The 25,581-nt window shown below is 30.2% G+C and overlaps 7 protein-coding genes across 7 annotated transcripts; 5 read left to right on the top strand and 2 right to left on the bottom strand.

The window, feature by feature from the left end:
- Positions 1-621: 621 nt before the first annotated feature.
- Positions 622-3,037, top strand: Tsp_00991 (tigger transposable element-derived protein 6). Its single transcript, XM_003376692.1, has 9 exons — positions 622-685; positions 899-923; positions 1,087-1,134; positions 1,235-1,352; positions 1,616-1,871; positions 1,923-2,066; positions 2,129-2,239; positions 2,290-2,463; positions 2,967-3,037. Exons 1-9 carry the CDS (start codon positions 622-624, stop codon positions 3,035-3,037), a joined length of 1,011 nt encoding a protein of 336 aa, XP_003376740.1.
- Positions 3,038-4,003: 966 nt separating this feature from the next.
- Positions 4,004-5,221, top strand: Tsp_00992 (conserved hypothetical protein). Its single transcript, XM_003376691.1, has 4 exons — positions 4,004-4,015; positions 4,109-4,242; positions 4,543-4,630; positions 5,144-5,221. Exons 1-4 carry the CDS (start codon positions 4,004-4,006, stop codon positions 5,219-5,221), a joined length of 312 nt encoding a protein of 103 aa, XP_003376739.1.
- An 831-nt stretch (positions 5,222-6,052) lies between these two features.
- On the top strand, positions 6,053-7,476 carry Tsp_00993 (conserved hypothetical protein). Its single transcript, XM_003376690.1, has 2 exons — positions 6,053-6,151; positions 7,300-7,476. Exons 1-2 carry the CDS (start codon positions 6,053-6,055, stop codon positions 7,474-7,476), a joined length of 276 nt encoding a protein of 91 aa, XP_003376738.1.
- An 855-nt stretch (positions 7,477-8,331) lies between these two features.
- Positions 8,332-8,674, top strand: Tsp_00994 (hypothetical protein). The gene is made up of 2 exons (XM_003376689.1): positions 8,332-8,487; positions 8,516-8,674. The coding sequence occupies exons 1-2, from the start codon at positions 8,332-8,334 to the stop codon at positions 8,672-8,674; spliced, it is 315 nt and encodes a 104-aa protein (XP_003376737.1).
- Positions 8,675-9,278: 604 nt separating this feature from the next.
- On the bottom strand, positions 9,279-14,591 carry Tsp_00995 (TAZ zinc finger family protein). Its single transcript, XM_003376688.1, has 10 exons — positions 14,357-14,591; positions 14,088-14,288; positions 13,714-13,796; positions 11,858-11,950; positions 11,434-11,591; positions 11,056-11,190; positions 10,462-10,608; positions 10,006-10,348; positions 9,641-9,919; positions 9,279-9,578 (listed from the first exon to the last, which is right to left on the bottom strand). Exons 1-10 carry the CDS (start codon positions 14,589-14,591, stop codon positions 9,279-9,281), a joined length of 1,974 nt encoding a protein of 657 aa, XP_003376736.1.
- A 3,500-nt stretch (positions 14,592-18,091) lies between these two features.
- Tsp_00996 (atherin) lies at positions 18,092-18,488 on the top strand. The gene is made up of 2 exons (XM_003376687.1): positions 18,092-18,153; positions 18,206-18,488. Exons 1-2 carry the CDS (start codon positions 18,092-18,094, stop codon positions 18,486-18,488), a joined length of 345 nt encoding a protein of 114 aa, XP_003376735.1.
- A 1,302-nt stretch (positions 18,489-19,790) lies between these two features.
- Positions 19,791-23,112, bottom strand: Tsp_00997 (protein ADRM1). The gene is made up of 9 exons (XM_003376686.1): positions 23,018-23,112; positions 22,537-22,826; positions 22,293-22,420; positions 21,682-21,906; positions 21,228-21,282; positions 20,747-21,022; positions 20,594-20,687; positions 20,155-20,216; positions 19,791-19,876 (listed from the first exon to the last, which is right to left on the bottom strand). The coding sequence occupies exons 1-9, from the start codon at positions 23,110-23,112 to the stop codon at positions 19,791-19,793; spliced, it is 1,311 nt and encodes a 436-aa protein (XP_003376734.1).
- Between the last annotated feature and the right edge of the window lie 2,469 nt (positions 23,113-25,581).

Here is a 25,581-nt window from a genome sequence, read left to right as displayed (position 1 = left end):
AACTGTTTTGAATTCAAAAAATGCACTTCTTAAACAAAATGGAACAAGCTCATTAAAAAAAATAAATTGCCATCAATTTGCAATAAATAATAAATCAGTAAAGAAAGCTAGATAAATTAGACTAAAGATTGAAAAAAGTACCAGAAGGATAACAACTATTAACAATCTTTTAAAATTTATTAACGGCATAATTACATACCCGACTATAAGAATTAAGAAATGTCTCCATGTCATGCATACGTCATAAGAATTAAGAAATATATAAGTCATAATAAAATATAAAATCCTTAATTAAAATGCTTGTAAAAATGCTTTCTTCGAAGTTACTACAAAAAATAATGTAATATAAGAATCACTTATCAAAATTGTATTCTTCAAATTGGAACGTCAAGCAATATACAAGCTTGTTTAACTTATATAAAACGTTAGGCATGAAAGAAATGAGACTGAAATTTTTAATATAAAATACCACTTACGGAAAAAGTGCTTTTTTTCAAAAGGGTAGATGACTGCAGGCCGAAAGCTTTATAACCAAGTTGATAATTAACTGATAATCGAGATAAAAATAAGCAACTATTAACAATTTGTGCTACGGGTCGGAAAATATACGAAGACAACGCAATGACAGCAACTGAACAGTATCGCACAACAATACAAAAGAAGTTAACAAACTGGCAATGCGAACGTAAACATTCAACTTAATGGATTTTCAAGTAACATTAAAAGTGTGTCACTTACAGTTTACTTAAATTCGTAGCAAAATAATAAAATAATGAATATAATTATAATTATTTTACAATTTTCATATTTATTTCAACAAAATAATATAAATATGGGTAAAACTTAAATTTTTAATCGTATGAACATTTACATCAATAAAAAACTACTATTTTTTCAGTCTTTAAGACTATAATTCTTGTAAAGTGATATATTATAATTAGTTTTCTCAGATTTTTATGCATTTTTTAAATTAAACATTTATTTTTTAAGTTATGTAATGATGATTTTAATTGATAATTTAAAAGTATTTGTAAAGCACATATGTTCAATTAATTTGACATAAAATAAATAAAAAAAAATTTATAGATCAGTTTTCTATTTTATGAGCCTTTATAATACTTCATCAATTCTAATGTAATTTTGAAAGGTTGACCTCCTTTCCTTTGGCACTTTAAATATTTAAAATTTTTTTCAAATTCCTGCAAAAAATTATTTTTTAAGTAATATGTTAAAGAATCAACGACACTAGCATGGCTTTACCAATACTGATTATTATTTTAATGAATTATTGCTCATGCTACAGTAATACTTTCCATACTGTATATTTGTCTAAGCACGAAAACTCACGTATAGTAAAAAATAAAATTGCGTTTAAATAATTTAAGATATCTTAATTTAAACCTGTATATTCATATTTTAAAAATTCTATTTTTAATATGCGCTTTTCTTGTTTACGTGATTAGTCTTAATTATCACTAAAAGAAGGGTTACTTTATTGCGCTCGTTTTCAGAGATCTGTTGCGTAACTTCGTTGCTATTTTCAGCATTGTGTTGTGATGAGGATATTACTTTATGCAGTATCTTGGATTTTATTATAAAGTGAATGACTTTTCAGTTTATAATGGCAGTCGAAAGAGTGCACGTCAGACTGAGAAAGGATCGACAAGGAAATGCAACGATAAAAATGATTAAAGAGAAAAACCTGGCGATAAAACCAACTCCTGATAAAGCATCGAAGCCAATGGGAAGAACAGGTCCGATTAAGAATTCTCTAACATCTCGCCCTGGCAACAGCAAAGCCTATATTTATCCGAAAGTGAAGTTCAGAGAAATTGATATCATGATTAAAATGTACTATGATGAACAAGCAGGTAATATTAATTAATTTGTTTTTAGTATATGCATAATGCATTGTATTATAGCGAGGAATTCTATACCAACAAATGCTGCAATTAAAAAGAAAGCTTTAGAATTTGCATCTCAGCTGGAAATCAATGATTTTCAGGCGAGCAACGGATGGCTTCATCGTTTTAAGATTCGACATAACCTCTGTTGCGATAAGCGAGGTAAATTTAAGTTATTTCTTAATTTATTTTTGTTATTTTTTATGTTCGTTAATTAAATTAAGGGAAACAAAAGACGGACAGGCAGACAGATAAGCATCTACCCTCAGTGGTGCGGAAATGCGAATTCACATCAAATGGATGTGATTTAGGAAAAGCATTAGAAGGTATACAAAGTATATTATATTAGGTCAAATTTATTAAAATTTTATTCCGTATTTTTCAGAGCTCTCAGATTCAGATAGAGACGTACCCACTCTTAAATACGTTGCCCTCGCAATGAGTGTGGTTAGAAATTTTTATAGCCACTGTAGCAATTCTGAGCAGAAGCTTCGCATATTAAAGACCGAATTTGAAGATGATCTGGAAAGAATTGTTCGGAGAAAGGCTCGCGCTCGGCGTTATGATTTATAAATGTTGTACTTCTATTAAGTTTGAGTTACATATAATTTTGCTACTGTTAAGGCCGTCGCAAAATTCTTTTCATTTGTTTAAACTGTTATATTATGTGACGAAGCTTGTGTTTTTCTTTCATTTTGGGAATAAAATCAAAAGCATAACAAATGTAAATGTTTACAAGAAGAATTATTTGTTTTTTAAAGAATGCATACTGTAAGAGTAAACCTTTGCAACAGATTTGAATGTATTGTTCTTCCTAAAAAATACAGAATAATAGACTAAATTAGAGTCAGTTTTATTATGAAATTTATTTTTTAAAATACATAGAAATTCTGCGTGGTAAAGATGTAATTAATAAAAACACGTTTAAGTCTCACCTCTATCCTCTGTTGTTCATTTTATAAAATGGTAAGATAAATAAAGACTAAAATGATGATATTTTAGAATTTTTTAAATATAAGTAATAACAATTAATATGAATAATATTAATTAGCATAATTTCAGACATTAGACTACAGTCAACAGTAAACATTACAGTAGGAACATGCAGTGCAATAATCGCAGTCCCAACATAACAGAAATTCATACAAATCTATAATCTAAAATGACTAGATAGATATTTGGATGAGTAGGGTTTACAGTTGTGTTTAGAAATTATCCAAGTGCCTTTTCCCTCTATTGTTACATGAATATTTAAATGCGTTCTTTAATATGAATACTGCGTCGGGGTGCGAGTAACTTCTCATTTTTCATTTTAAGTTTTACTGGAATAAGTATCTGTGCATTTTGTCTTGTAAGTTAAATGATTCAATAATTTATAAAAAGGCGGGTTTAATTAAATTGATCATGGAGGATTATTTAAATTGAAAAAAATAATTAAGATTCAATCGATTTCTAAACAGTTGTTAATAAGTATGCTAACGTTATATAATTTCAAAATATAATTTTTTATTTGGTCGACATGTTCATAAATATGGATATCCAAAGCAGACAGAATGCTATTTGCATCATGTTCCAGTAACTGCAAGGCAGAGGAAACATAAGTGATCGTCAGGAATGCTGTTGTTATGAGTATTCACATGTGTTACTCTTATTCTTACTCATTATAATTATCATTTTTAATCATTTCCATTTCCGTTTGCGTATCATATTATGTTTACACCCTTTCAATATCAGTTTATACATTTTACAAACTGCACAAAATAAAACATACGTACATCTCTTGAACTCCGGTGTTTTAATATTTACTTCATAAAGGTGAAATAAAGAATTAAAATCAAAGTGAACATTTTCTATAGCTCAATATGCATTAGAGTACAAAATATCAAATATATAACTGCAAGTTACTAAGTTGTTTTTATTTGTCAACAAGCAATTTATTATGTGAAACCTAATGTTTGTAAATAACTGATGAAATTAATTGAATGCCTTTTAATAAATCAAATATAAATGTAAAGTAGCAATTTCTAATTCCCACGCATACTATATATTAAAATATTAATATCTAAAATTTAAAAAATTAGTGTAGGTACAAGAAAGAAATGTTCGCTGAGGTTCTTCAAGAAGTAATATTGGACTATCAGATCTGATACTGATCTACAGAGAAATCTGTAGTGTATTTTATGGTTGTTTTAAATAAATATGAGGTTGCACAACTTAGGAAAGGAAAGGAGGCTGCCATGGTCTTCAGATTAGGAAATATTCTTGCGGTCACCTGTCAACAAATTGCCGGCATGCGCCGTTTTGTTCTGTTCATTTCTGTTTTGATGCGATCTGGAGGGTACTCGCTGTGCATTCTTCCTGTTACCTCGCCTACATCAATCACATAATTAGCGTTTATTGTGCTTTCTCAAATTTTTTCTTATGTTGCATTGAATTTTGCTTTTATACATTAACATACTAGACAATTTAAAACATACGTTGGAAATCATCTTAGTATTTTTATTAATTTTATTAATATTTTGTGATCCATTAACCTAGTTAATTTTTCTGTTTGATCGTCTGTTTTTGAGGAAATATAAATTATCTACTTCGAACAAAGAAAATTGTTTACAATAAAAAAATAATTTTTTAAATTTAGGAAAAGTCTTCAAAAACAAAAACAAAAACAACAACAAAAAACAAAAAAAACATTTTTTAATTTTGAAAGCTGCTGGTCACGATCTGGGGTTTGTGTTAGTCTGATCCTGCTAATCTAAATCGGTCAGCTTTTATTTCATCAATAATGAGCTAGAATAAAAACTAATTTTAAACCCTTAGAAGGTCTTTTGGACCCCAGAGTGTAATTGTATCTCTCTTCCCATCAGCTGGTAAAGAATGCTCTTTTGACTAATGAATAGCATTAATCTAAAATACATTTAAATTGATTAAGTCGATCAAAAATCATGATTCAAAGTTAATTAGGGGCTTTTTGGAAGTCTGGGAGCTTGTGGACCCCAATAATTTTCTGCTTTGATGTATGTAATTTTATTAATTTGTTTAAAAAATTTTGGTTTAGTTTGGCCCTAACTTGTTCTGTCATTACTAAGATTCCTATTTGTATTATGAAGATTTTATCACATAAGAGCCTGCGTCTGAATAGCATCTGTTGACTTACTTTATAGCAAAAATCTGAATAGTGGGAATTAGTTCCTATATACAGCTAGGATATATGAAAAATAGAAAATACTTGTACTATGCAGCTGACCAGCAGTTTATACTTCTGTACTGAGTTTTCAACTGTTCGTGCACTGCAACTGCAACAACAACATTACCAATGATTAACTATACATATCAGTGAATGATATTAACAAAATGGAAACGATGTAAAAGGAAAAATGGAAGTAATACTATAGTATACTATACCATACAATACATAAAATACAAATATAATATGGAACCACCACTTGGAAAGCCGCACTAAATCTGCTTTGGCGCTATGTACACTGACGCTTAAAGGAACCGCTCCAGCGTACGCTTACCGCTAGTATATCCACCTGTATATTGCGCAACGCGTTCTTGCTTTACATCATAAACGCTGTTTATCCGCCTTAATTAACAACGGCAGCGGTTTCTCATAGCACATGTCAAATTAACGTGCCCATAACACCCTGTTCTGCTATCAGGAGTTGGGGCAATTCATAAAACCTGACTTGCGTTTACCCGCAATCTTGTTGAGCAGATTATGCCATGCTTCTAAGTGGTTGCTGGTTCTAATATTTACATTATGTACATTCCAAAGCGCAGTCTTTTATCACTCATTTACTTCTGCTGAAGAACTGAAATAATGCTGATAAGTTACTCATAGTGCTTACTTCAGGCAGGTGAATACCCTTGCAGTACAGAGAGGAAAGCCGTGGCCATTAGCATGTTTTCTTTCTTTTTTTTTATTTTCTCAATTGTATCGAGTTTTCAAACTCAGCTCACTAAGTTTCCTATGTACCGCTTGGCAGTAGTGGAAATAACTGTCCTGTAGTATCCTATAATATTCAGGAAGTAGCCCTGAATCGCAGGTATCAGGGCTGTTTCAAAATAACAAATAATTGTTAGTGTATCAAGACTGACCTTGAGGACTGTCTCTTTGTTTATTAAAGCTTCAAAAACTAAACCTGATGTGCCAGTGTCATTACTTGAACATAAACAATGGACTAATAGCACTAGCTTACCCGCCACAAAAGATTGGATGGCGAAAAGCTGCTGATACCATTGAGGTACAAACTTGAATGTATCATCTATGCCCCAGATTCTCCTGGTTGTTAGCAGTCTAATGTTAGAACCTGTCGCTAATACCAGTATGTGGTTCAATTCACTCTACCATAACAAAAAAAACTTTCCCAGACTTTTTTGCTTCAAATTAACCAGGAATTTATAGGTCGCCACAATTTTATACAAGATGCAGTCTGAAATATCAGTCATTGTGAAAATGACGAACAAGAGGGAAGAAAGTGATTAAAATCGTAAAATCAGACGCTGCTTCAAATCTCAAATGTTAATCCATGCTCATGAATTTTAATGAGCTTATTTATCTTGTTTAAAGTAACCAACTCGAACCGGCTAGCTAACAGGAATATCTACCATTGTAAGAATAACGAACATGACAAAAAAAGAAAATTTTCTTCTACTCCAAACCTTAAATACCGTTCAAAAGAATACCTTGCATACTAACTTTTATTTAAAAAAAATCTAGACTTTGAATTGAAAAAAATGAATTTATGCATATGTATCTGTTGAGCTATTCCTATCTTACTTCATAAAACTTCATTATAGAACAATAGCAAAATATAGAATAATGAAAAAAATGGTATTAAAAATGCTGATCACTAAAACGTGTAAAATGTAAAACAAATATCTTGAAAGAAAATTGTTATTATATGCATGATCAGACAAAGTCCGTGCTTGCTTGAAATTTTATGAGTTATATGCATATAGTGCGTACGTCTTTGTCAGAAAATTTTCGCGTTTCTTGTCACATCAGATGCATTAGTAAAGTGATTTTAGTAAAATGGGAAATTATAAACTGTTCACAGCTGAAGTTGTTCAGCTAAAACTGTTCAAACTAATAAATCTCAGCATGTGAACATTTTTCTAATTTTAGCGTGAATGTTCTTTTAAAATCTTTCTTGTTTTCAAACAAGGAATTTTACTTTAATCTTTATATAGTCCCTTTCTTTTAAAAAAATCAGTTCATGCTTCATGCTTGCTAACATTGCGTATGTTGGGTTAGCGCAGAAATAAACATCTGTGATAGAGGAAGCTTTAGCAGAAAGCCAATTTTGTTTGGCAATCAGTTGTGGTTAAAATACAGCAGATCAACTAAATCAAAATAACCTCTTTTGATCTCAAATAGATTTTCTATCAGATAGCAGATCAGGGTGTTATGGACTGCTTAATCCAACAAATGCTATCAGAAAACGCTGCCATTGGTGATTTAAGACTGATAAACAGCGTTTATGATGAAAAGCAAAGTGAAAGCAAAGGAAAACATGATAAAAAGCAAGCAACCAATAAGACAACGGTACGAAGTCCAATGACATAGCGCTTTCAGCGACCAGCAAGAAAACGCTGTGAAAATGTAGGGCAAATTAGACCGATTCGTCTGATATGTTTGATATACTAAATGAAGGGCCGGGTCATTCAGAAACCTATTCTTGCCTCAAAGTCAGGTTGAAGTGCATGAAGCGCAGAAAGAATTCATCGGTACTCAGCTGATGATAATCAGACATATTTGCGATGTCGCTGCAAAGAAGCAATCCTTGTTCAAACAGAAACTTATTACTGATTATATAAAATATGATACAAAATAAACCTGGTACTTTTTGTATGCAGCGGTGAAGAATAAACCGACCACGTTAATAAGCGTTGCATGCAAGTTTAGGGAGCAAAAAGCAAATAACGTGAGTAACGATAAACACAATGTCTACTATTTTGCGCCTGAGTGGGGATAGCAGCTATAAACGGTTCAATTATGTACATACATTTAAAAGAATTGATAACGTCCACTTATAATAACCGAAACCCGTAAATTCAGATAATCAAAGTTTTACTGTATTAAAGGTATTACTGTTCTACTGTATTTACCCACTGCTAAGGCACAAAAAATGCACTTTTTTTAGATTAACAGTTCTTTGCAATCAAATTTATAAATTTTCAAAAATTTTCAATTATTCTAAACTAATCTTGAGCCAAACAACCTTCATGCATTGCAGTAAACATTTAAAAACTTTTTGCAAAAAATTTTTTCTTTCTGTGTGTTGCTGTATCTAATTCCTTGCATTTTTGTCAACTCACTCTCGTCGAGACCATTAAACATAAAAACAAAATAGTAACCGACAAGTTAGATGTATAGATATCGAACGAACAATGAAACCCTCCACTGATGGAATGAAATTTGATGACAGTGATCATCAATAAAATTGTAGATGAATGTTTCATATTTGCAATTTTGTTTGATTTGCAATCACTGCTAAGCAGCTCCGTCTGCCACAGCTCTGCTACCATTCCCCTTCTCTTACTTGCAGCTGCTGAAGCGGAGCATCACCACCATAGAGTAATATTCTATACATAGCGCTCTTTAGCTGTATTTGCCCAATGACTTGGAGCATGACATGGTAACCTTCAGTGTAACGCAGTTGCCTGTTTTGTCCTTTTCCACAGCTTCACTATACTTTTCACGTCTGAGTCCACGTGATATTGAACCAAAGCAATTTTATGATCATTTAAACTTGGTTCGCTAAGGAATACCACTGCCGTTGGTCTCGAGAGTGTCTCCGTCTGTAAGACCAAACCGTACTGCCCCGCTGGCAAGTAGTGGTAGACTTTCTGGTGCAGTGCATTTTTTAAGCTATCATCATCTGCACACTTTACTTTTTACATAATGGACAGAACCCACCAAAAATATATGACAATATAAAATATAAAACAAATAAGAAGGCAGTGAATTTTAATTCCATTGCTGAATGTATCTGAACAAATTCAAGTTGTAACATCATAAACATGAAGCATTTTATGCATCATGATTATGCATAGCTAAACTAAACGAATATATCTTGAAAAATAATTTCAACTGCATGTTTCATGCATAAAGTTGCAATTATTGCATTATTTAGCCTAAATGCAGAAGTAAAATATTAAACTGTCTAAAACTAAATATGAAGAATAGTCTAATTAACAAAGAATATAAGTTCATTATGCTAATAAATGCTAAAATTTCTAATAAATGCTTCATTCTTTTGTAGATTATAAAATTCTTTCCATTAGATGATGATGGCTTGTGCTATTATAGCAAAGCTGGCAGCAGTTGAAATCCTAAAAAATTTAAGTTGAAATTTCCATGGATATTTAAGGATAGTAGGATTTCGTTACTTCACAGAGTGTACAGTGCCATGATGCATAAGCAATTCTGCATTTAGCGCAAATTGCAATTGATTCCATGTTCCAATTATGGAGCCTATAGCAAATAGCCATTGTTGAAAATTTTGTACGTCGCATACTACTAAATTCCCATTTAAACTCCTTTGCCATTGAAAAAAAATGATTTCGGGTGCGCATTAATTTGCAAGAAATCAACATATCGATGTCATCAATAGGCTTAAGAATGTTGACTACGTTATTTGTGTAGAGAATTGCTACAAAGTGAGTCTGCAGTATATTGAAAACGCATTAGTAAAAATTAAACCATAATAGTGATAGTATCTAAATACCTCCCTATGTTTCTTAATATGGAGTAGTGCATCTTCAAATATTTGTTTTTCAGAAATAACGTCTTGGCTAACCGTAACATTTTCTTTCTGATCATTATTTTGAATTGTGTGAGCCAAACTCGGGCCATCTATCATAGATACATCAGTCGTACGCTTTTGAATGCCTTTTTTCAGCTCCATTATTAAGTTTTCTAACATTTCAGGAATCCAGTCTCCTTCAAAATACGGCAATTCAGTTACTGAAGTAAAATGACTATCCTGTATATGTTTGTACATCTCCTAAAAGTAAAGACAATACCTCAGCCAAATTAGAATGACGCTATAAGCATATTCATATAGATACGTAAAATATTCATGAGAATTACTTTGTAATCCACAATAATGTTTTCCATTATCCCTTTATCCAGTAAACATTTATACCACTCTTGAAGCTTTTTTTCATTTGGAATTTTTTGTTCAAGAGGATGACAATAAAATATGTATTCATTATTGCGATTAGATGGACATGCCCAAATATTAACTTTCATAAATCTAAAATTAAAATATGGCATCTTTGTTCCATTTTTTCTAGTAAAGTATGAAGATTTCCTGTACCCAAGAGATTTAGCATACTCCATATACCCTAGCAAAATTTCTTGGTAGACAGTCGTTCGAAGATTTTGAGGCTCAAAATATTTTACACTGTCCAAATATGCAATGTATATTTGTCTATAAAAAACCACTAATTCTTTTTAATATCTCAAAATATTGAGCTCACTATCAAAAAGTAAAAGAAAGCACTGCAAATTTAGTATTGCAAAATGAAAATGATCAGTATTTACCTTGAGTTCGGCGGAGGACAGCTACTTCCATATTCTTGCACAAACATTCCAAAAAAACAAATTTCTTTGTCGTCAATTATTTGAAAAGCAAAAATTGCTTTACTGCGGTAGGGAAATGTGCCAGACATTAAACCAGAATCGCAAAACCTATTGAAAAAATTTGTAAGTATATCAAAACACAGAAAGCACATTTACCAAGCTTTCATGAATGGTTTCACTTCTGTCTCGGCATTACAGTCAGACAAAACACGAATAATAACTTCTTTATCATCAGCTTTATTGTTACGTAGCAGCTTATTTACTCGGTTTTCTATATGTGCAGACATCTTGTTCTGAGGAAGTACTAAACATTTTTTTAATCACAGCAAAAACTTTAAAATAGAAATTAAAGATTTTTTATTTATTACGTTTAGCAGTGAATTTATTCTTTGGTAATGTTATATTTTTTTTGATGCAACATTTCTCACAGATAAACCTATAATCACACAACACTTAGCATACATTTGTTCAATAGTTCAATACCTGAAATTCATTAAAAATGCGGCAGTACTATTTCTTAAACATTAATAATTAACGATTTTATAAAAATAATACCCTTCAGGGTGTATGCCATCATGGTGCAGTGCGCAAATACGATGCCATTTCTTAGAACAGATGTTACAAGTCACGAACGTTTCATAAATAGCTTGATTATTTTTCAGTATCACAAACTTTTCTTTTCTAATCATGCTGAAAATAATTTATACTGTCATATTATTTAAGAGGGCATTTGAAGAACTCTACTCTGAAGCATCTGAATTTTCATCAATAATTATATCTTCAGGAATTTCATTGAAGCATTTTCGGCAGTAAATATACTTTACAACATTGCATTTACCATCAACTTCAACACTAAATTGTAAACGCTTTAAACTTTATATATAATAATAACGTTATATAAAATTTCTACAAAAAATGTGAAACATTACTAACATTTTTTGATAATAGTAATAACAACCATTTCTTCTGATAAAACAGCTTGGGTTTCCACGGCAAGGCAGTGGCATTACTGTGTATGACAAACTTCGACAACAGCAATAGCCCAGCATTCGCATCACATCATCCATTTTTACAGAAAAATACTGCTCCAACTAAAAATATTTTACTTAAAAAATTTAGTCGTGTGCAACGCAGTAATGATATTTATTACGGTATTGCAGTAGCGATGAAGCTTTGATGTCCTATAATAATACGCTGATATCCTTTCAAATAATTGCCACATGTCTTCACAAAACTGCCAAGGAGAATCATACTTCTTATTCTTTAAATTATTTTCAATAGTGCAAAAATTCATTTGATTTTCTTCAGATTTCTAAATGTTTTATTTCACAAATTAAATAACCATGAAATAACTTACTTCAGAAATTGAAATTGGTTGAAAGAAGTGACTTCTGCGAAATGCAACACATTCTTGCATGCTTAACATTGTTTGGAAAACTGATAAAAGTAACTGAAAAATACATTATTGTATAACAGAAAAACATTAGTCTTAGATATAAAACAAATGTTATCTCAGAAATTTATAATATTTGAATATTTTTCTTTACACAACATAGTTTTTGAATTTTTTTTTGTCTTTCAAATGTTCACTTTTAGTAAAACTGACATTATGTTACATTTTTTCAAAAAATTATTTGTAATGTATGAATGCAATCTCAATGTAAATAAAAAATTAAATAAAAATATTAAAGCAGTATAATGAACATATCAGATAAAATAAACTAAAATGTATAAAATTTACATATTTGAAAATTAAGCGTCGTGTATCATTATGTTACAAGATTATTATTAAATAACTGAGTATTTAATTAAGTAATAATTATTTGTGTATGTCAAGTCAACTGTAGGAACTGATTTCATAATGCATCCACTCACTTATTCATGAACTCATTCATGACATATTTATGACAGCAAGAACACGCGTCAATTTTGGCCATCTTATTAGAATAGATTAAGTATTTCATTCACTATTTATGCCTTATTTATGTGTTCCCTATTTGACTCTCTCTTGTATTAGTACTGATATGAGTACATCAGCCTGTACTCATATCAGAACGTAGGAGATACAATAGAAAGCAAATTTATCTTAAAAGATGTTCACTCCATTTTGTGCAAATGATTCATACCATGGACAAATTAAATGAACATAGAACTGCTTGACACCATCACTTCAAGCACAATCAACGTCAGAAATCAGTTGATATGTTCTCACAGGTTTTCATCACTTGCAACAAACAGCCCAGATGAATGATTGCTCAAACGAAAAAGCGTTGAAAGCAATTGCATATCACCATTGAGAATTCAATTGTGCCAACCTATTTTGTTATCACGTTACACTGCATACGCCAGCCTTCAAAAGCACATCAGAGTTACTGATCAATGATATTCATTATCTGTCCTGATAGAAATTATTTAAGAAACTGACTGATCATTTAACCTAAGATTTATGTTTAGGATCAAGATACATATAAAGAGACGTCAGAAAACCCCAGAGATAAAAAAGTAAGGCATAGCAAAAATAATAATATATAAGCATCTCATTTATCACAACAGATCATGTAAAAGATAGATGCTCAAAAGGTATATGAAGCAAAAAGCAGGGTGCCGGGTAATATGGCATTTTCTATATCGAATGCGAATTATTTCATTGTGTTGATTGGATCATTCATCAACTCATTTATTCATTTCCTCTCTCATGATATATTCCTGCCTGCTTAACAATTTTCATGGCAAAAAAAGTAACATATGCAATAGGATAAAGATGAACTGAGTTAACGAGAACATCAAACATGTTTGCGGAACATGAATTGCCTTTCAGTACGAACAGCTTTTCTCCAAAAACACATTAACCCAAGATAACATGAAAATGAAAATCACATGATTTACTCAAACGCAGCGTGTCGTCCTACAATCCGTCTTTGATTCACTTGATTAAGTTGAAAATTTCATTGTAGACATAAATCGTGAACGTTTTCAATTTTTTAACATTAATATTGATAATCAGTAAACGTTAAACTGATGTCAAGCGCGTTTTCAAAAGTAAAGCTAATCTCCTAGCATGCACAAATTATTTGTCAACATGTTCCCTGCACATTTATTGCGCACTTTTTACAGATGAACAACTGGTTAAGATGAATAAATACTCAACATTTTTCATGTTCATATTAACCAAAGTGCAATGTACTTTTATATTTACATTAAAAAATAACTTACCTCACATACTGCCGCAGGTGAAGTAGAATCATCATTAATGTTGCTTGATAATGATTCTGACTCAGCTAAGGACAGTTGATTACCTATGCATAAATAAAAATTCAAGTTTTAAGCTAAAAACAATTATATAATTAAAAACATAATTCATAAAGTTATTATTGATATCTAATAGATTCTCTTACAAAATAATTTTAATCTTATAAATAATATTAACTGTGGAGTTTTATCATCTGCTTAAATATTAAAATACAAATGAGAATACTATAAAAATTAATATTTATTATTATGAAATTTAATGAACGCCAAATGAAATTTCTCTTAATGTAACTGAAATTTAATTCACTTAATAAAGCGGAATTATTTGAAGAAAATACTTTCTGATGAAGCAGTTAAAATGGCACTCTGTTTCGATGCATCCTGCTGTGAGCTGTTGTTGAGCTGTTGTTGCCCGTCTTGCTTTGGAACTGATGACTGATTAATATTAGTCTTTTTTACTGTTGCACAAATATCACAATTATCATTCTTACAGTTGTTCCAGTGAAAAAGCAATTTCTTTGAACTTCTGCAATATGGCTCTAAAACACATCGAAAAATGCTAAAACCAACATAATAAAAAGCAACAGTCTAGTATTTGAACACCTACCATTGCAATGAATTTGATCAGAACAATATTCTATGTGCTTCAAGATAAGTTTTGCATGTCGGCATTGCACTAATATGCATTGTGCTTTAAAAGTATTAAGATTTGCTAATTCATGCGGACATTTTCGTGCATGTAACAGCAAAAGTAACTGCCATATAATCAATTTCCAAGTTCCAAAATTTTCTGTGTTTTTAAATTTTTTCAGTTTTTGGAATATCACAGTATTTTCTAGCATGTCTAAACCATTTGTAGTTTAAATGTAGCAGCAATTCAAACTAGTGTATATATTGTTTGTTAAAACTATGTTTTTTATTCAGATCAACACAGATCAACCAATAATCTGAAAGTATGAAATCAACATTTTTAAAAATAAAAAAAATATGCAAACATGAAAATACTCAGCTGTAATTTACATCGCAAATATTACTAAGTTTTAATTCATTGTCGGAAAAATAAACAATTTCAAACAATACAATTCTTCAATTAATTTTTCATAAAATATTAGCATAAGATAAAAAATCATATGATCGATCATATGATTGCATACAACGTAACATGACATAACATAATATTAAATAAATAAATAAATAAATAAATAAAATATATATATATATATATATATATATCATGAATATTTTTTATAAAAAATAAATTATTAACTTGCTTTAATATTTTTGAAAAAACAAAAAACATACTAACACCAAAAAAGTTAACAAACGGGGTGCAATTAGGGCTATAATTTTCAGGAAAACTATTGATTTTACTAAACAATGGCAGTGAATAAAACAGAAAATAATGGATAGAATAGAAAAATTAAAAATTCAAACCTAAACTAAAAATAATATTCAATAAAATTACCTTTCAGATCAAGTGTAGTGTTGGCAGTGTTGGAGGTATGACCGTACTTTACTGAGTGAGAGTACAGTATTTACTGAACAAGTACTATAATTAAAATACTACCATAAACTTACGTCATACTAAATTGCATGAGTTAAAGAATATCATAACTCGAAAAGTTGATGGAAATCACAGAAAAAACATTACATTATATTCAAAAAAGTTTAAAATTAATTATTAGAAAAAATATATTGCTGAATTTTTTCTTCAGTATTTGATTCACAGGAGATTTTTTCTGTGGTGGATATGACACTGTAGTACAAACTGCTGCTGATTAAAGGTATTTACATTTTGAACAGACTAATTTCTCATTTATTGCATTGCTTACATAAAAACCTGTGAAATTTTTTATATCTGTAATGCTTAATATTTAATTTTATTAATGCTAATTATCTATTAATTTAATGTTTTATATTAATGTAATACAGGCATACCCCCCTTAACGCTCTTGGCCTGTTCCTGAAAAAAGAGCGCTAAATGAAACAGCGTTGTGCAGGGTCAAATAGCATGTTTTTATGGTACATCGATTCCAATAAAAGTCAGAATATATACAACAAAATTTATTTGAAATATTCATTAAAACGTATACATACTTTACTTTTCATATTAATCATTGTGAGGTTGGACTAGCCTTTGATTCCTCAACCATAGATTACTTGCTGATGAGACTATCCGTACATATCCTTTCATGTAGAATTTCTTGATAACAAGATATCATTTTTAGAACATCCCTTCTTGCTTTGGAACTTCATTCATCATTAAGATCCTGTTGTATGAACTGATCCCTGATTTGTGCGATGTTGGGGATGCTGTTCTTCGGGAATTCTGTTGTTATAGTTCTCAAGAATATATCCGCCTTTGAATCAGTGACTGTTGGTTTATTATCAGTGCATAGCTCTGCCAGGTGCTTCAATTCATCATCTAATCTCGTTGTGAGATAATGAACATAGCACACTAAAAATGATTGACTAAATATATAATAACAACAGAATCCAAACCAGTTATCGTAAATAATTGATGGAATGTATGAAATAGCACAAACAGCATAATTTAATAAAATCGTTCCAGTGCTATTAAAAATACTTAGCTAAATTTCTCACTTTAAGAAAAATTGAGTCACGTGACATGCTAAAAAAATAGCGTTATAGTAAAACAGCGTTAAGCGAGGCTGCGTTAAGCGGGATATTCCTGTATACGTAATAAATGAAAGCAGGTAAATTTGCAATAAACTTACTGTAATTTTCTCAAGAGTCAAAATTACAGTAGATTCAAGAGTTCTAGTTAAAAATGAGGAAACAGTATTTCAGTTTCATTAACATATATATATATTCTATCTGCAGCACATGTGATAAACATTCATAATGCAGTCATCTATGAATATTATGAAATTATTGAAGTAGTATTTTCAATTTGATTATTTTGAAGTAAAAGAGAATTCACTTATGCTTTAAAAAGAATAAATTTTGTAAAATTTCACAGTTGCTTCTGATTTTACTGACCTTAAATAACATTGAAATATCTTTTTATTCTTTAAATTAGCTCCTAAAAGCCAGTCGATCAGTGTGACCAATGTTTGCAATCTTATTAAAAAGTGATAATTTCTTAATTAAAATGTTCTTCAGTTTAATTTTAAACTGCATGAAAAGATTGTGATTACAATACAAATAATTAAAATTTTGATGTCTAAATGAAAATTTTTTAAAATTGTCTGATGAAGCATAAATGTATCAAAATGTCTTTATATTCATAATGATCTCTGTCTCAACAATTAAAAAATATGATTTTAAATTTATATAGCGCAGTAATTAGCTATATTTATAATATTCTCACAGATCGTTAAAATAAACTGTATTTTCACTAGAAAATTTTCACAGCTTTGCAGCTTGAAATGAATTATAAAAGAAAATTTAAAGTGGCTAAGATAAAGACGTTTCACTATATTGAAAAACGAAGAAAACCTACATTTATATCAATATTTGCATATTTTATGAATATATGATACCGGACATTAATATACGGCTTCAAAAGTTGACAACTCAGCTGTTATCGAAATGCTACAGTGTAACAAATTTCAAATTAGCATTTTGCATAAATAAATCTAAAGATAATCTACTGTCATGTGAATTTACGTCATTTCAAATGTAATTTATGTAAGAGATTTAAAGAATGCCAGTTAAATATAAAATAGCATGACATTATTTAAATTAATGCTTGAAAACTAAATATCTACTGTATTTATAAGAAAAATATCATTGGTTTAATTTATTTATTGTTTATCAATCACTACACTCGGTTTAGTCTATCAATTTCATTCAAAGTATTAAAGCAGTAATTTAACATTTGTCAGCATTACAGAAATATTTTTGTGCACAGAGCTGCTGCAATTTTTCATTCTTGCATACGTTGAAAAGCAAGTTTTCATTTATTTTTGTATATCATGTATCATGTATCAAATAACAAATATAAGGTTAACATTTTAAAAGAAATGCTTTTCTGTAAAGTATATATCTTATTAGCTGTTTCACAATTGTCATTTTTGAAAGCTAATGCTTCCACATAAATAACCCTATATTGTTTGATTACATAATGAGATGTCATCTGTAACATGCATATGTTGCTGAAGTTTACTGGTACATTATATTTAATTAGAGTATGATTACTTATGATAGCATTCAAGTTCCACTAAACCTCAAAATTACTGAATCACATTTTTTATATATTAATTGTTGATACTGTCATTGAATTACTTATAACATCTCTGTGAATTTGTGATGCATCAGTTAATTACATAAGTACCTCTGTGATAAAAGCAGTTATTATTTTTAGATTTAAGATTAAATGACGTATTACGCCAAAGAGGTTCTCAAAACAATTCAAATCAAGAAACACCCGAAAGACTCGTAAATCAGCTAATATTATTCAGAAAGCCTTTAACATTAAGTTTTGTTTTAGGTTTAACTTGCCAAGCTTGGAAAATGATGCAATATTCCTGAAGGCGGCAAAATCGAATATAAATGGATGGACAGTGAAAGATGTATGTAATTTTGTGGCAGAATTAGGGTTTGAGAAAGAGGCTTTGTTATTTAAAATGTATCGTATAAATGGGAAGACTTTGTTGTTGCTGGATAAAGAATTTATTTTTGACAAATTCCAGATGCACCTTGGTCGAACTGTGAAACTGTACCGACGAATAAATACCTTGCAAACAATAGCATCTCGAAATAACTCTCAATAATTAAACGCTGGTTTTCTATGAAAATTAGAAATGTGCAAATTTTTTGTTAGCGGATGTTAGATTTGGTAATAACTTGTAATAAAAAATTTTGGAATTGCTACATTTATAAGAATTAGCAAATTTACTTTTTTGCAATATAATAAAGATGAATTTTTGTTATTTAGTAAAGATTATTTTTTTATTAGCTGAAATGAATCAGCATTAAAAAGTTTCATTAATTAAAAAATATACTGGTCAATTAATTATATAACGACTTTATATCTGTAAAAGAATGTGCCTGAATTGTAACCATATCGTAAGCATGATTTGAAAGTTAAATTTGTTTTTTCTTGAAATGAGTGGTTGAGTTCATTGCTTTCAAAATAATATTTAGAATGCTTCTGAAAATTAATTATTTTGAAGAAAACCTCTCTGTCTATGTGATGAAAAATGTTATCTATGTAAGTAATGAAATATAAATTTATTATAGTTAATATTTTACATTTGAAAATGTTCACAAAATTGTTTAAAAATATTGATAGGAAGTTTTTCTCATGTACAGCAACGCGTGTTCTCTGCAGATTTTTTTCAGGAACTAAATTTAATTATTAAATTTTTAATTTATTTAATTTTAGATCATAGGTAAGGTCAAATGCTTTTCTGTAGCGCTTCTTCAGGTAAAATTTGCAGCGTACAAAATCAAGAATTTCTAGCAATTTCAAAAATGTTGCAGTATTTCACTAGTTGAAAGATGGAATGAAAAATGTTAGCAGTATGCATATTTGAAGAATAATTTGATTTTGGAATAAATTCTATATAAATTTACACTTTATACCAAATTATTTTTTGCATCTAATTATTCAGAAATTAAGAATTGATAATTATTTTATATTATAATTACTGCACATTTTGCTACTGCAGATAATGAATTATTTAATTAATTGTTATAATATTTTAAATTATACTTTCAATAAAGAATAAATTCTTAGCATTTGTAAGAAATACTTAGCATGTAATAAATTTCATTATACATGAACCTCATAGTTTTTTTAGCAACGTATTGGTTGAACTATTCACTTTTATTATTACTTTATTTTTATTTTCCAACTGAAGAAAATAGTGAATGAAAAGAGTGAATCGATAAGATATGCTTCTCATTAACGTTCATTTCTTGCATATTTTTCAATTTTGATTATATGAATTTTATAAGAAGTTTATTTAATGATTAATTTCTGAAAAGACTGTTGCTGCAAATATATGCAATGAAATAAAAATTTGACTGAAATTTAAATATGAAAATATAAAAATCTGTAATCTTTATTCTCATTCCTCTTCTGACTGACCATTTTTTTTTGTCATATCAGCGCCATTATCAGCTTTAGATTGTAAATATTTCTCATTATTTTTATCTGAAAATGCATATACATTTTAAAATCTATTGTTTTAAAATACTTTTAGGTATAAATAAATTTTATATTTTTATACAAAGGGAAAAATGTAAGTAGTATGAATGAATGGTTTAGCTTAGAAAGAAGGAGCTTTAGGAAGTAATGAAGTTCACAAAATATATTTTTGAAATTTCTTCCCAGATTTAATTTACAAAATTAAGACTTGACAGTAATAATAATAAGAATAATAATCACATTCATTAGCTTAATGAATGCGTCATTTTTACATAATTAATTACCTTTTTTGGCATTTGATCTGAATCCTGTGTCTTCATTTTTCTTCTTCATGATACATTCTTCTCTGAAACCAGAGGAAAATAGATGAAAATTTCCAAACAACTATTCAATGATTTTAAAATTGTTTTATTAATTACATAGCTCAAGCTATTACTTTACCAAGATTCAATCTATCAATTATTAATCATGATTTATTAAATACTTTCAGCTTCATTTATTTTAACTTAAATGAAATTTCACTTTACTCATTCAACAACAAATTTAAAAAGGAATGATTCTTAAAATCTCTCTTATGTATGAATAAACAGCTTTTAATTTTAGTTAATTAATATAGCTTAATTTCAATTTACGTAAAAATCACGTTAATTAGTCATGTTTCATTTAAATATTTCCTATGCTAATTATCTAGATATAAAATAAATTTTACAATAGATAATTTACTTCAGGAGACGCGACGATGAGGGGCATTTTCCTGTTTTCACTTTTTCTTTGTCATTAAGCAGAATACTTTTAATGTCAACTGCATTTTCAGAATCTGCAAAAAGCCAGTATTTGGTAATTTAATATTTTTTAGTTTGCTGAATTTTTAATTACTTGAATGAAAAGTGTGATCATCTGATGACTGCTTTCTCATGTAATCTTGGAGAAATATAGTTTTCTCATTATTTAAAATTCTCAATTCAGCTAAAAATTCATCAAAAACTTGTTGCAGATCTGATTTTAATGAAGTATGTTTTCTAGTCCTGCTTCGAAGAATAATTTCAGAATCAGAGTGACTTTTGATATCATCAGGTTGCATTCCAGTAGTGATTTTGTCCTTTGAACTTTCAAGAAGCTGTTCTTGTTTATGCATTTCCTTTTCTTCATAATCTGATTTCAAATTAAAATTTATTTTTCATTTTAAACCACAACATTGTTGTGTTTTAAATGCAATTAATTGCACTAATTGCTATAATATATTAACTAATATGCATATTTATATGTTAATCGTCAAAGAAATTTTTATGAAACAACCACTGATATGTGATGAAGAAATTATTTAAACTTAAGTGTTTAAAAAAATAATAAGGACTACCTTCTAAAATTTTATTGACAGTTTTGCAATAAGCGCTGTCTTTCCTGGCAGGCTCCTAAAAGTACGTTGTCAGCATTTTTTGTAAAAGCAAATGCTAATGCTAATACAATTGATGTTGTTCTGACCTGCATCCAATAATAATAACTTTCTACATTACTGATCACTAACTGATAAACACGGCGCGTTGTATATGAAGGCACACATTTGAATTTCGCGTTTCCTGGTGTAACGATTATGTCCTAAACGCTTATGTAGTAAGATACCTGTGTATTAACAGCAGATTAAAAGACATTATTATTTCAAACTTTTCAGTGAAAATGAATTCTTTCTAAATGTACTTAATTATTGTTGTTTGAAACAGCTACAAGAAATTATGTTCAGAATGTTCTTCGCTCATTTTATAGTTTATAGATAATTATTATAATAGTAAGGTTTTGCAACGTCGCATACTTACGTCCTCAACATCAACTGTGTCGTATTCTCTCCAGCAGAAGTGCAAGCTCATATCATCTTCTTCATACATAAAACAGGTACCAAGTCGTCTGTCAAAGCTCATTCTACTGCCAATTCGACATACTTTACCAGCTCTAAATTCTACTAATATTTTGCGCATTGTGTACAAGCGATTTCTGCCTTCAGTATAATGCTGATCAAGAATGAGCATGAAATATTCACAACGCTATTTTAAAATTGTTTTTACTTATGTTTTAACTTTAATTTTACATTAAAAGTATCTAATTTAAACAAAAGCTGTTTAAATTTTTCATGACACTTATTTCAAAATATTTTCTGTAAACCAATCTTAATAACTTTAATATATTTTATATAACGACTAGTTTCTTATTAGTTGAAGATAAATTCCATGCTTATGATGCTTTTGATCTCTTGATGTTTATATAATGTATCAGATATATCATATGTGTTACCGCCAATGTGATACATTGCCCATTTCGTGGCTAAAATGCTAAAATGCACAGAATGGGCAAACCGTTGTGCTAGGAAATCGTTGTTTATGTTTTTTAATTTATCTGTCCTAAAAATAACATGAATTTTTACATGATTTACCAAAATAAAATGAAGAGTGTAGGTGTGATTTTTCCTTTTGCAGGTGCATCGTCCTGACTTACATAAGATTACGCATTGGCATTTCACATAACCCTGGCTACGAGTAGACTTCACAGTAGCAGACTTCACTGAAATTTTTTCTTGTGGAGTATTCTCGATATTCAAAATCCTTTCAGCAATGATATTCAGGTCAGCCGCGGTAAATTCGGCAGACAGTGCACGCTCTCTACAGCCAACAGCATACAGGTCATTGGATACTGCGATACAAGCAGATTCCTAGAGTCTGCTCTGCCACGTTCAACTGCTGGAATCCAGAGCGTAGCACATTGGCAAACCTCATAAACTATAAAGAATTTGGCAGACCTTCTTGTCATCAGCATTGCAAACCCTCTAATTCCAGCAGCAGCTGTCTTTCGAACGTCGATGAGTGTTTCAGATTGGTGTGAGGCACCCGCTTCACCATTTGCGACGTATTCTTTACATCCATGTTCTTCCTTCTTGTCACAGACTGCTTTATCACTGGATTCATTTTCGCTAAAAAGCTTTGAATATCCTCTTCTATTACGGTACATTCAAGCAAACTCTGTGGCAAAATGTAGGACTCCATGCCGAATGCTGACTTCATGCCAAAAGTAATTTTGAACGGAGAACCTTTTACTGTGTCAAGCATACTAATTCTAGTGTTGTGATGTAGCAGCCTCATATCCACTGTCAGGTTGGTATACCTTGTTATTTCATCAAGCTGAATGAATGTAGTCGTTCTGGGAAATCGTCCACTTTCACAGTGGTGTACGAAAGGAAGAAACGCAACAATAGACATTTCTTCAGTAGCATAGAAGTGGCTGAAAACCTGCTAAACAGAAAAATACTCCAGTCAAGGCGATGCAGAAAATCAGCAAAAGCACTGTTAAGGTAATAATAGACAGAGGCTACATATTTTTGGCTAATATATATATATATATATATATATATATATAATATAATATAAAAGATATATACTTGGCCTGATATATGCTTGATTGTTCATGAGTAACTTCTGTCAACAAGTAGACAAAGCAAGCTCTGACAGTACATTATGTCCAAAGGATAAATTGGATAAATATATTGTGCACTGAAACATCATACCCCTTATCAGGAGAGGTATATGTCAGCGAACAACCGGAAGCAGTGATTCATGTAAAGATAACTGAGTTGGTAACACGTTTGATCTTGCCATAGAGTGTCATAGACTGAAATATAACAACTGATAATTGTTTGATGTTCTTTGATGTGTTTTCATCCTGTGTAAAACTAGCAAAGGACTTTTTGGCATTAAATAGCGCAGTTGTTGCGACACTAAGAAATAATAAACGCGACATCTCTCCATGAATGCCCGTTACACCAGGGCGTCCGCCATAGTCTTTTTTCTATTTTAACAAAAACGTTACATTAGTAAGTTAAGTACCAAAGAAAAGTGAGTATGAGCACTATGCACCATGTCAAGAAACATAAACCAGAGGTTATTTTGAGTTATAATATCACGAAATCTGGTGTAGGCATCCTGAATTAACTAATACGGCTGTGCTTTAGCAAGCAATAAGATCATCGATGACCCATGATATTATTTTTATATGTTCAATGTCACGTGAATGGCTGTGAATGTGATATGGACAATCAAACATCCTGAGTGGAAGGTCTAAAGGTCACATCATAGACTACTACAATTCTGTTGGAAGTAGAAGCTTTACAGCAAATGCTTTGAATTGAAGAGAGGAAAATACACTGAAACGTTTGTCTGGATCTGTGGAAAAATCATTAGTGATGCTAGAGGTTTACGCCATCACCTGACCATGAGAAACTGGCCCCAGTGTGCTGCTATTTGCAGTTACACACTGTTATGACTTATTCCAGGCGCAGTGCTGTACAGAGAGAGCACTTCCATAACATCTGTCCTAACTGCTACGCTAGATCTGGAACTTCTACATAAGGCTCATTTCACATTCAATAGACAAGTGTTAATAAATAATGAAGTGAAGTGTTGAATGTAATGAAGTCTGTAGACGTAATCGGTAGTCTGCAGAAAGATAAACTTATAAGCAGAATTTCAGTAAACTTGATGATATAATAATGTGAAAAATAAGCATTTTAAGTTGAAGCAAAAAATATTCAAGAGGACTGAATGCGTAGATAGCGCCAAAGGGCCATCAGAGCGTTAATTATAATGACTGTCAGTAATTAAAGAATGACTATTAATACTTTCAGAACTGATGTATAGGGTTGTCAGATATGTTCGTTCAGTTTTCTCAAATTATTTTAATGTAGTTAGAGGGGTTAAAAGTGTCTTGAAGAATAACTAGGTGTTGGGTACCCTTTAATTGAAGCTTTTAATTTTTATTTTTCATTAAAAATTTAACAAATCAATCAAGAATATGTTCTCTTTCATTGTTCACGACTTCTTGCTAACGTTCCAATAGCTTAGCAATGTCACGCTGTTAGAAATCACAGGCCGAAGAATATGTCCAGCCACATTTTCAGCTCCACATTGTTGTTCAATGAAACGCCCCACAAACGTTGGAACTACATCGTCATAGGGCTAAGAAGAGTTGAATCAAATATCATAAACGATGAACAATAGTCATAGAAGAAGAATAAAGCTACAAAAATAAATATAAAACTACGATAAAAATATTCAAAAGACTTGTAACAAAACATCAAAAGTATCAAAACATTATGTGAAAATAAAAAGCAATAAATGAAATACTATTTAACTGTAGTTTTTCTAATTAAGTAAAATTACACAGTGGACAAGAAAATGACTAACTTTAGTAAACTATATACAGAAAATCATTTAGCCAATCAACGTTGACAAATAAAGTCAGTCAGTAGAAGAATTTGGATAAAAATTTTACCTTAGTCTGCTTATATTTTCAATGAAATACCTAATCTTAGATTTCTGTATCAAACTAAAAGTTAGGCAAAATTAAAATTTCAAACACTTGTCATTATCAGCTATCTGAAAATGTGATTTATAACAGTACAAGTATGTAGACAGAAGTATTTAAATTTGTCATAATCCAGTCATTTACTTTTGTTACTAAGTTATTTAAAACGTTTCAAATATTTCTCATTTGTAATACATAATATGATATAATATTATATTCAAGCAGTTTGTATTAAAATATCACCTCATGAAGTAACATTAAGCTGCAGAAAAGCCTGCCATGCACTATTGTAAATTTCATGTTCAAATCCAGATTTAACATGTTAAGCATAAGTTATGTCATGTGCGTTGTTTGGGAAAATATTACAT

Source organism: Trichinella spiralis (genome assembly GCF_000181795.1).
Source record: "Trichinella spiralis strain ISS 195 chromosome Unknown Scfld4, whole genome shotgun sequence".
NCBI lineage: Eukaryota > Metazoa > Nematoda > Enoplea > Trichinellida > Trichinellidae > Trichinella > Trichinella spiralis.
This window is presented reverse-complemented; position numbering and strand designations above follow the sequence as displayed.